The 12,480-nt window shown below is 35.4% G+C and overlaps 1 protein-coding gene across 2 annotated transcripts in view; it reads right to left on the reverse strand.

The window, feature by feature from the left end:
- Window positions 1-2,492: 2,492 nt before the first annotated feature.
- Cap-G (Chromosome associated protein G) overlaps window positions 2,493-12,480 on the reverse strand; it is a 36,974-nt gene continuing 26,986 nt past the window's right edge. Inside the window, exons 18-24 of one of the 2 annotated variants that reach the window (XM_085950151.1) lie at window positions 11,768-11,927; window positions 9,742-9,930; window positions 8,634-8,867; window positions 7,762-7,964; window positions 6,909-7,006; window positions 6,196-6,296; window positions 2,493-2,801 (exon numbers count right to left, since the gene is read on the reverse strand). In XM_085950151.1, coding sequence (XP_085806277.1) covers window positions 6,206-6,296; window positions 6,909-7,006; window positions 7,762-7,964; window positions 8,634-8,867; window positions 9,742-9,930; window positions 11,768-11,927 — 975 coding nt within the window. In that variant the 3' untranslated portion in view covers window positions 2,493-2,801; window positions 6,196-6,205. Of the gene's footprint in view, window positions 2,802-2,838; window positions 3,936-6,042; window positions 6,297-6,908; window positions 7,007-7,761; window positions 7,965-8,633; window positions 8,868-9,741; window positions 9,931-11,767; window positions 11,928-12,480 lie in introns of those variants that run through there. The other variant, XR_015071139.1, reaches the window with a different exon arrangement.

A 12,480-nucleotide genomic window follows, 5' to 3' on the forward strand; every position in this document is an offset into this window, starting at 1 on the left:
AAATAAATAATCTGGAATTAGAAGACATTGAATTCAAATGTTCAGTTCTGTGGACAAATAAATTGAAAGACCTTCCCCAGCATCTTGAAAACACAGAACACGATCACATGAATGCAATATTTTCATGCTGGGCGCCATTACCAAGAAAAGTTTCATGCTTAAAGAATAAGTATTAATTGCTCTATTATCAGCATTTGATTCATATTCTAGCAAGCAAACATTTTCTCAAATGAAATATGTCCAGAGAATACTCTGCGGCTAAATCGATTAACACCAGATAATCTTGATTCATGTGTTCGACTTAAGACAACTACGTATTTGCCAATTAATGTTGAAAAACTTGCAAAAATAGAATAAATTTGTATTTATACATACATATGCAAATAAACGTATCATAATCTATATAGGTAAGTAAGGTGAGTCGGGGTAAGTGTGACATATTTCAATGAGATGAATTTCAACCTGGTTCATGATGAATAGGTGTGTTTTAAACAGTTGAAAACTTTACCATAGGATCAAATTATATTACTATAATACGACATTTTAATATTTTCTGGTCACTAGTCAGTTTGTTACACTTACCCCAATATTGGGGTAAGTGTAACTAAATTCATCTTTATTCCAAAAGTAGTTCAAAACCATAACGTATTACATGCATAGAAAGGTAATATTTCATTTAATTGATATTGAGTTTTGAATTAAAACTACAGAATACAATTTCAACAAAAATTGACTAAAACATTTTTTTGGGTTAAGTGTGTCATACCAATGTATGAAGCACTAGTGATGTCCGAAACAAAAACGACGTATTTTTTATTAACTAACGTATCCTAGTTGACGGAAATCCGATGCAACTAACGAGTTTACTTTTTGAAGGATCATGGGAAAAACTTGTTATGTCAACATTATATATCTTTTGTGGGCAATCTTTTAAATTCAGGTTGATGATTGTACTGTTTAATAAGACAAGTTATAGTACCAATTTATTACAAAAGGATCGCAAACTTTTTGCGAACATATTCTACGGCTTACGGTTTTTAGCATGGAACATGCTTTTGTCTTGACCACCCGGGCGGATTCGTTATCAAAACAAAACAATAAAGTCACGAAAGTAGCGCGGCGCTGGCTGGAGTGGCTTCAGTCGGCCGCGAACGGCGCTTCGGGAATGACGTGTGACCCGCGCCCCGCAATTTATTTTATTTTCCTTCGAATTTGGACAACCAGCATTCAGAGAATCAGTGGGCTAAGCATGTTCCATGTTCAATAATTTTAGCCGTCAGGGTTTAAGTAACCATCATATTTAAATGATAACTTATTTCTTTTAATGAAACCTATAGATACCTAAGCCAACTGTGTCCGGGTAGTTCGTTTTCAAACGGTGTGTTAATATTATTTTCTTTAACAAACTGTCCAATTAATTCGAGGACCACTTTTTTGTGAGACACGCTTTTCCAACGTATGCAAATGTTCTGCCAAAGAAGTTTCAATCTCTTTGGGTGATATTGTACTTCTGCTAAAACTGTCTTCTCTTCTTTCGTGAACATGAGCAATAATTGTAGATTGTGGATGCCGTATTTTCTCGCAGCTTCATATCCTGTCAATATATTGTTTTTTTACACATTCAACTATTTTTTGTAATTTTCCTTGGTCGTAAGCTCCATTATCTGTCTTTCCTTTATGTTTACATGTGGAAAAAATGCACATTAATTATCACATGTTAGATAAGCACTTATTTTAAAAACTTATGTATTAAATTGAAACACATGCACTCGTCCTAGTACCTACTTAGCTAACATAAAACTATAATAATAAAATTATAAATATTTTATTTCAATTACAAACATTTTTTCCATCAATATAAATAATGCGTCGTGTCCCATCACTAGTTAAAATAATGACTATGCGAATTCATAGAAAATATATGGGGAAGTGTGACACAAAACAAAGGTGCACTTACCCTACGCGTTTACTTTCGTGGAGAAAGTGTGTCTACTCGATTAAAGCTTTAAAATGCTTATCAATAAGTAAAACAATAACAACACGCGAAGCAGTGTATCAAAACACATATACTCACCAAATTTTACAACCACAATGTGCAGATTTCCGTATTTTAAAAAATAGTTTAGTAACAGCTACCATCTCACTCGTCGACTTGAAAATGTCGCCTGGAGAATAATCCATGTAGTCACCTCAAAAAACATGGTATCGTCACCATTTCTGATTATTTTTATAAATCAGTGACTTTGCTATCACCTTTCCATAGATAGCATCATTCAATTTGTAGTAGATACTGAGATATCTTAGTAGCTACATTTACCTCAAAGTTACACTTACCCCGACTCACCTTATATATTTTTTTAAAATATTAAAAATTTGCTTCATATTTTTACCCACTAACCATGTTATGTTTTCGGCAACGGAAATCCTTACCAACGGGCCCCGATCCAACACATGGTCCAGTGGAAGGTTTATGTCAGTAATAAGACTCGATGGATGTTAATCTTCAGAGATGTTTATTCTTCAATACTCAATTTACAATTACATGCTGTATAAATAAAAGGGAAAGAACTCAATAGGACGGATTTCTTTGTCTCGTGGCAGCGCTGTTTCGAGCGGCCGTTTTTGGTAGCTTGTGTCAAGTCTGTTTGAATTTTGGCGGGGGGCGCAGACGAATTTTAAAGTCGGAAATTTCAGTGGAGGTAGGCTCTGCTTCCTGAGGGTCGCGAGAGCTGCGAAGAGTGGACGTAGGCTCTGGTGTTTTGGGAAAGATGATGGTTCGGTCCGCCCTTTGAGGTGTTCATCTGGTATCAATATGTAGTAAAAATAAAACAGTATGTCATATTCTCTGATATCAATGAATTTATTTATTACGATAGAAAAATCATTGGATCAAAATATTATACAACTGCCAATTTATTATAGAATTGTAACTCAACAATAAAGAAAATTTATGACATTTATTTTTATAAAAAGAATAATTAGTTTCTATAGGTAACATGAAAAGGGTACATCATGCTCTAATTACATCACCAGAATAGCAGATTCGACAACTCACATCGATTGTCAACCTTAAATAGCAAACACAGAACGATTCAGATACCAATTTTGAGCATCTCGACACTTGTTTTGATTGATTCATAACATATTATGTTATATTGCTAGACAGTTTTAAGAATTACAAGTAAAGATAAATTAGTTAATGATAATCACAGAGTGGAGGCTGTATAACTGATTTTTTTATGAATAACAGTTGTAAGCCATTCCTCCAACCAATTGGGTTCTTACATTGGACAAATACACATTGGAAAAACAACATGCATTTTTGCAGCAAGTTGCTGATTGTACATATTAGCATACTATTTAACTTTCATAATAATATACAATGTAGTAATACGGAAAGAAAATGTAGATAAATTAATACTTTGCTTGATTTCTAGGCACACAGTTCTCAACCAGCGACTTTAATCATGTTATTGTAAATGCATTATTTTCGAGAAGTTTCTTTTGAAATATCAGGATGAGAGTGTATTTATTACAAGTCTATTGGCACAAGCTTCATCATTGTTGGTAAACAGTTTTTGAGTTATAACCGAACAAACGGACGTACAGATACTTTTATTGTCTATTATTGAATATTAAAAAAATTAATTAAGTCGGACGATTATCATAATAAAAACAAACAACAAACTGACAGCATTGACAGGGCGTGAGGAACTCCTCCTTCACTCTTTCAAAACAATTTATCACGTTAATCGTCGAATTGGATCTGTCTGACACAGATTTTTTTCTATACATATCGCCCACGACTTGACGAACCGATTCAGAATTACATTTCTCGTTCCGGGACAGTCGTAGTGAGTCGACGAGTCTGCTTGTATAATTCAAGTATAATACATTTTAGCCAACATCCAACAGAATACACAATACAGGTGGTCCTCAAATTTCATACATAATTAATTCCTAAAAATGTGTCGGAATGTTGAATGTAATGTAAGAAAGTAGAGCAATGTAAAAAAATATTAAAGTGTATTTAAAAATATTTTGGACAATGAGGAAATAAATTTATTTGCAGCATCGTTATCTGCACTGACAGCTTCTCCAATGAATTTAATATTATGTAAATAATACTTTATAATATTATATTTAGGAACATGGGTCAATGAGAAATGGGACCAGTCTCAGGAAATAAAAACTAGAATTGAGATCGCAAGGATCGCCTCTCTCAAAATGAGACGCCTCCTTAGCAATCGAGATCTTAACCTAGGTCTGAGATTGCGTATGGCACGTTGTTATGTTCTCTCAATTCTTTTCTATGGTATGGAAGTATGGACGCTAAACCAAGAGATGTCACGGAGACTTGAAGCTTTCGAGATGTGGCTATATAGACACATCCTCAAAATTCCTTGGACTGACCGGGTGACAAATGTTGAAGTTCTCAATCGAATGGGGAAGGACCGAGAAGTTCTACGTAGTATCAAAACCAGGAAACTACAGCACCTCGGCCACGTTATAAGAGGACAAAAATACAGCATTTCCCAACTTGTCATTTAAGGAAAGATCAATAGGAAGCGTAGCAGAGGACGGCGCCGCATTTCGTGGCTTAAGAACCTCCGTGATTGGTACGAGTGCAGCTCCACTGAACTGTTCCGGGAAGCAGACGACAAAGATAAGATTGCCTTGATGGTGGCCGACCTCGGGGATCCTAGGGGATGGCACAATAAGAAGAAGAAAGAATACTTTGGTTTAAATTTATCGAATCAGCCTTTACTTGCTTGAAATTAAACGTTAAAATCTTCTTTTAATTGAGTCTTACAATCTTCATGCAAACTGATAGCCTTAGCTTGAATAATTGAAAACTCATAGGGACATCTTTTTGATGTTGATCATCCATCCATGATGGCAAAGATCTCTCCATTTCGTCCACCTCTATGCCGTGTCTTTTGGAAACAATCTTTGAAGGTATATTCCCTTTGTAGACCGGCTTGAGTCGTACGAACGGCCGAGCTAAAGCTAAAGATTCGCACTTTCAGAATGCCAAATTATTTCTATGAAGTTTATGAGTCCTTAATTTCTTTTTTTCCGTATCAACACTGCAGTTTCTCCGGTTCTCACTCATGTTTATAAATTTAGATGGGCGAAATATTTTACACATACAAAAACAAATAAATAATGTTTATTTGAGAAAGTGATGGTGAGCGGTAGAGGTGAGTTGGAAATACTGTCACCAATTTGTGTACTCAAGTCTCAGATGAAACTACCCATACTCAGTATATGTGGCCCAATAAACTTGTGATGATATCATCGCGAGTTACTCGCCAGTCGGTAGACTTTCAACACTATTGGCATTAAATGCACGCGAGCGAGATAGCAATTGAATACAAGTATATTTTAATTTATTAGTCTATGGCCTATGCATTCGAATGACATAATCTTATGTATGAACAATAGGTCATAAATTTTGTGTCGCAGCACATTTCCTCAGGAATGTGCCGCACTGACTTGTTATGACCGCTCAAAACATGTTTAGCATAATAAAAAAATCATTGTTATTCATTTTATGTTAAGAAGAATATTATAACCTAACAGAAAAACAACTCATGAATTCAAAATATGTTTAAAATTTTATAATAAATGGGACATTTGGAAAAGCGGAGCTCAGTGTATTTTTAGCGATTCTTATGAAGCTGATATTTCAAATACTAATATGGAGTTTGTTTTAATTCCAGTTGAGTATGAGACTTATGTCGCATACGCACGCCAAACGCTCTATATAGTATTCCAAATACTAGTAAGTACTTTGGAACAAGTTTCGATACTAAGTATTTTTTATATACTGGTAGTAAGTGTACTTAGTCTTCAAAATCGACCAGTTTACCCACCTCTAGTGAGCGGAGAAGAGGGAAGCGACTGCATGGTAACATACAGTTTTTGCATTATCGACATGAATCTAAATTTTAATAAATGTATGAAAAATAGTGAATTGTACAGAATTTACGAAAGTCGAGGACCGCCTGTACAATAAATCAACAATGTTCAACAGACGTGAAACAAAATATAGTAAATTAATGACATACAGTTTCAGAGGATTGTTTTTAAATCATTTCAGGTTAATTACACGTCCAATAGGTTAAATGGGTATTCAAGGGTAATACTTAAGAAATAAAACTAATATTAAATTTAATAGATATAACATGCCGTAGATTTTCTATTTCTTCTTTGCATTTGTTCTAGCTGGCATTCTCGTGATGATGTTTTTGATCACCGGCATGCTCTCATCGTCACTGGAAGTGCTGAATCTGAAAATATTTAATAATTGATCAAAAAAGAAGAGTAAAGGTTTACCAACCATGCCCTACGGTCTACAATCCATAGGATAGTTTCTTAACCGGTGGTCCGCGAAGATTTTTGAGTGGGCTGCAAAAATTTTCTGCAGTTCAAAAATAGTTACCTAGAAACCCAACATTTGAAGTGGGGTTGTATTATATTTCGACAATTGTTTCAAAAATAGTGTAAATATAAATATTTATTATTTTATTCCAATATCGATGGTCCGCAAAATATTTTTTTATTTTTTTTATGGTCCGCGGATGTAAAAAGGTTAACCCTTTCAAAGTGTTATGAATCCTGGCTTTAATTAACTAAACTAAAACAGTGCGCGTTGTGATTTCAAGCATCAATAAATCGTAATTAATGTCAGTCAAACATACACAAATAGTGTTGTAGAAAATTCAATTTATAGTGATTTTCGCTAATTCGGCATCAAATCTTTAGGGTTCCTTGGATTTCGAATTATCGAGGTCACACTGTAACTATGTTTGTAGTGTTTAAATAAAAACACTGATCAGTTCTGTTTCGAAATACACTGCTAAGAAATTTCGTATGTTACATGTTATAATGATCGAACTTACTGGTCACTGGAATCAGTCTCAGGTATGATGACGCTCTGCATCGGTTTCGCTTCTTTACCGTCATCATCACTAGAGCTGTCGTTAAGTATTGACATCTCCTGCAACAAAACATAATAACACGTAACTACGTAGATATATGAAGGCCTGATTATGGCACAATGCACACTACCATTTGCCTCGACACCAACATATTCATAAAAATGTCAACAAACTGGAATTCACTCACATGTACAGATGCGATTTAATCCATATATATGTAGTTGAAACATTTGAAACGTCAAAAACTCAACTGACAAAATATTCAAGCCTAAACGTTATTGATTCTCGAAAATGTCACTAATACCTATCTCCCTTATAGCCGCCTTCCAAGCTAGTAATACACATGATTGCCGCACAACTGCGGAGAGCTTGTCAGTCAGATCACGAGAGAGCAAAAATGATAATTAATGACAGTGATCATAGTGAAGTGATATTTCAAGTTAACAAATATCCTTCAAACAATTGGAACACTATGCTTTCGCATATTAGTGATAATGAATGTAGCTAATATTTCTGTCAATACAAATCACTGCTTCTTTGTCAGACGTACAATGATGTTTATCTGTATTGATAGGTCTCGTCGCATCACTGTCGGGGCCTGTGTGCAAAATTACGGACGATTATGATCTATGGCCATCTCCATGTCAAGTCTAATACAATTATTTTAAAAGATAACTTGTACAGCAAATTATAAACTAAATGTACAGTTGGTAACATACAAAACAAAATATGTACATATAGACATAGTTTTAAGATTGTATAGTTACTTGCGTCTTGCTTCAATTATGTACAATAAATCCACAAACATAGTTACCTGTTCATCGTCATAGCGAATGGTGTGCATGATTGTCTCATCATCGCTCGTCTCCGATACTTGGGAGCTGCGTGAACTCCTAGTCGATCTGTTACCGGGGGATGAGGATGGAGACTGAGAAGTTGTATTGGCTTTTTGTTTAAGATTCTTCGTTTTCGTATTTTTATTTGTAGCATTCGCTCTGCCTTTGGTTTGTTTGATTTCTGAAAAATATATATTTAAAAAAATTAGATTTATTGTTATTTAGTTTTTCGTCGAAACATATTTTCTTTCATTCTTAAAACTACTTTTTGATTTACTACGTAATGATACTTTAACAAAAACCTCAGAGCTCGTGAGATACCTTTTAATGTATGGGCCAGCCGATGTAACTATTCTGGAAAAATTTATAGAAAATAATACTGACACATAATATAAAGATATTCTTAAAGGTATGTCGTCACCATCCGTTGTCGACAGAAAAATAGTTTGGGTGGTTCATTTAGAAAAAAATTCCATAATGTAAGGGGTGGGGTTAAGAAAATCTAGCAGATGCCAGTCAGTGACTTCTACATTTACTTTGCCTACTACTTATAGCTTCTCGTCACATCAAACGCGGATTACCACTTTTCCAGATAGATTCCCTATACACAGACTCTCTGCAATTTAAGTAGCGATAAACAACTGGCTTGCAGGTATAACTAAGGGTGTTCACCTAGGAGTTATTGTAAGCTGTAACATTACTACAACTACTACAAAAACATTGGATGCCCCAGATAGTTGTACCAATTTAAGAATGCCACATTTTTTGCGTGTCGTAGAATGTCGAGAGAAGCGGGGTCAACCCATTCATTATTACCATCTTCCCACAACCGTTTCAATTCACATCTTACCAATAATATTAGAAGGAGCTTTTTTGAGTTGATCCTGCAGTGCTTTAGCTGCTTGTCCTTTGGTAGGTTTCTTAGCATTGGCAGCAGGAACTGCAGGTGTGGCAGACTTGGCGCTAGGAGTGGCTCGAGCGCTTCTTCGAGTGGGCATCGATGGTGTCCTAGTAGGAGTTTCGGCCGATTTCTTCCGAGTCACCTTTGGAGTTTTAATGAGAGCTCGTTTTGCCACATCGCCGGCTAAAAGAAAAACAAAATACTTTTTTTTATCAGAGGATTAATTTAACATTAAATTAAGTACAATTTAAAAAAAATCTCACATGTTTAAATAATGAGATGATGGACTGTTGTGTTTGGGGAGTACTTGACAATTTTTTTTTAATGTCACGCGTTTTGCCCATCCAACTGTACTCTTTAAATCTAAGCGTAAGGCCTGAGTGGAAGGAGTTCGGCAGGGCGGCAACGGCGTGCGCAACTCAAACGTATAACCGTGTGTGAAATGTTCGTAGACAATATCTTTTTTTGGGCATTTCACACGGTTATACGTTTGAATTGCGTACGCCGCTGTTGTCCCACTGAACACTCAGGCGTTAGTGTAAGAGAAAGCACTCAAGCGAATGAGTCATCAATGGAACATGTATTTGTAAAATGTAGAATTCAAAGATGTAAACCTTACCATTTTGTTTGTTTTGTATTCTAGGTGGAATATGTAACCATTCTACTAGCCATATTTACCTCAAATTTGTTGTTAAGCAGTCAGCATGTGGGTCATTGTACATAAATAGTTATAAAATGACATTTTTCGAGGAATACATAGGAATACATGTTTTTTATTAACATTTGAAATTCTGTTTTATTTTATGACTTTTATAACTATTACGAAGTTCAAAAGTTATATAATTTTTAATAAAACATATTTTCGGTATTTGGCTTTGTGTTGATATTTCCAGTAGGTAAAGTATTAATATAATAAAATGATAAAGGTATGGATGATGCACAAACAACATCGCAAATTTAAAATCTTTCTTCTCTGGTAATAAACTTCGTGTTTAGTGTATTTTTATGATTCCACGATCGAGGTAGTATTTCTTCATTCTATTATTATTTCTCATACCTGTTAGCCGAGGAATTTTTCTCACGGGCGACGCAAAAGCGTTATCAGAGTTCTTTGGACTGTCCGACTCTTCGGACTTGGAAGGAGAAGACACTGGTTCAATCTCCACTTCTTCCAACCTGTCGCTGAGAGACACCACTTCGTCTTCCTTGGGCGGATCGCTACACCGAGGAACGTCTGACCCTCTAGCTGGAATCGTAAAGAGACTTTGAGTGTTCGAAGGTAACTTCAGATAGCCAATTGGAGCGACGTCATAAATTCATTGGAATGAGTAAAGATAAATGAGTTCAGAAGCATACACGAACAGGTTAAATAAAGTTTTTCGGGACATATTAGTATTACCAGTTGACTATAAAATTTATTGAGGTTTTTAGGATAGGACAATTAAAATAATAGAAGTGGACTGGTGACCAAATTGAGGAAACTGACTTACGAATTAAAATATGCGATTATAAACTCTACACAACATTCTGTAAATGAGGCCACATTCTCAAATGATCCATTACTATTACTAAATGGTCATGCCGGCATCATCTAGCTCTGCCGTATACACATGTGGATAGTATTTTTCAGCTAGCCATCTAGGACACTGGAATTTGGTTGGCTTGAAGAACAGGCGAACGCAAGCAGCAAGTGACCGAGGCAAGTCCAACATCGTTTCTTCACTCACATGTGATGAGAAGCTGCTTGATGCGTTTTCTTATCTCCTTGTTACTTCCAAAGTCATACTACTGTACACCCAGTATCCATCTGTTCTCGAAATTCAGTATACGGTTGCTCTGAGCCTTCATAAGGTGATTTATACAAATTACACGAGGTGAATTTAATTACGATTTCTATTCCCGACTTTGCTTACATCAATTGCTTTCTCTCGCTCAGCATCACTCCAGCTATGACTTATTTTCTGTCAACTTTATCTAACTTTACACTAATGTGGTATGTTTAAAGTTAGGTTAATTTAAGTGACATCTCTGCATCTGGGCTATTATGACAATTAACTTGTTTCATTAGCACAGAGAGTAGATAATAGTTATATGGATAACTACTTCTAACCCTTAAATGCATAGAGTACTACGTATACATAGTACAAACTTTAGTTTCGGTATTTTGAGCAAAACAGAAATCTATTTTACCATACATACTATATCCAATGGTAAAGTAGGAATCATTATTTCAATTTTGCAGATATATGTCATTGTAAGTTGTGGTTGTTGAATATAATTTATAATCACACGACGCGAGCCGGAGATGGTATATATTATGTATGGGGTGAATTTTGGCGGTTATTTTTTAACGCCCATATTCAAATTCAGTTTTAACCACAAAAGTAATAGATTTTGAGCGGGAAAAAAATGTTACTGGATTCTATAAGGTGGATTGATTGATTATGTATATAATTTCAAAAAATATTACAGCATATTTATAGTACAAAGTGTTTGTTGATGAAAATATATACAAAAACTATTAAATATTTTTTAAATCATTTTTCCCGTAATCACACCTATCTGTTGTATATGGGTATATATTTTTTATTAAAAAGTAGAAAATCATGCATTTAAGGCAATGCTATTAATATAGACGAAGCATCTGGAAAAAAAAATGACACTCACTTTTTTGTCGGGTCTGCCAAATGGCATTATCTGTTCTAACGCCATTACAATAAAGGTGATATTGCTATAAATTCCCGATGCTTTTTGTCGGGTCTGCCGAATGGTTCGGTTCGAACGGGTTCGCTCAAATGAACATTGACACTAGAAACACTGTTCTAACGCCATTACAACAAAGGTGATATTGCTATAAATTCCCGATGCGTGATATCACATAATGGAATTGCGTCAAGTCTACCTATACATGTGCGAATGTTGCTATGCGCGAATTTACTTGCTAACTACTGTATTGAGTGCGTTGTCCATTAATAATGTCATTGATTTAAGGGCTAAATCTGTGCGCATGTTATCGATTATCTGGATATTTCCCTTTGAGAAAAATATCTGTGCCATAGTATCAACACGAAAATATGAATTACCGGATTGTGAAGAATCTAATACGCTGGGTTCAGTTCGCTCGGAAAGGGTTTCCATGGCTGGGTTTGCTGCAGAAGCCCGCTGCTCCAGATTCTCCAATGTTATCGAAAGGGTAGCCTGGAATCTTACTATGTGCCGGCATAGGGTTTTCTCAGTGTAAATCTGAAAATATCAGGATAATTTTATTGAATTGAAAACCATTATAAGATTCTCTCAGTCGCAAAAGCCACATGGATTGATCAGGTGGTATAATGGTATATTATTTTCACCAAAGATTTCGGACTACACCTATTACATATTATAGTGGAACAACATAACTTTTAAATTGTGCAGACTGCAATTTCTTCTACTGCGCACAACTTTAAGTTTAATTAATGTTACCGTTATTATTTCCTCTCTAGGGGAGCGTGTAATAACTGTGCCTTCTAGAAACGGTGTCAGTCAGAAATCACTACAACGTCAAATCTTCAAAAATACCAAAAAAAACCAGTTACACCGATAATATTACACAAATGCTACATTATCCAAAACTTGAATACCTATAGGTTCTCTGTGCAGATTTGACAGATAAAATAGGATGGCGGCCAAAATTTTAATTTTCCTATGATTGGTTTTGAACGTAATTGGATGGGCTTTCCATAGCCTGATCCGTGCCACGGACGAATTAACTCGCCAAAGCATGTATGTCGCGTCAGGCCACGGACGAATATATTCG

Source organism: Rhyacophila brunnea, unplaced genomic scaffold (assembly GCF_057557595.1).
Source record: "Rhyacophila brunnea isolate RB1 unplaced genomic scaffold, BYU_Rbru_1.0 scaffold_23, whole genome shotgun sequence".
NCBI classification, from domain to species: Eukaryota; Metazoa; Arthropoda; class Insecta; order Trichoptera; family Rhyacophilidae; genus Rhyacophila; species Rhyacophila brunnea.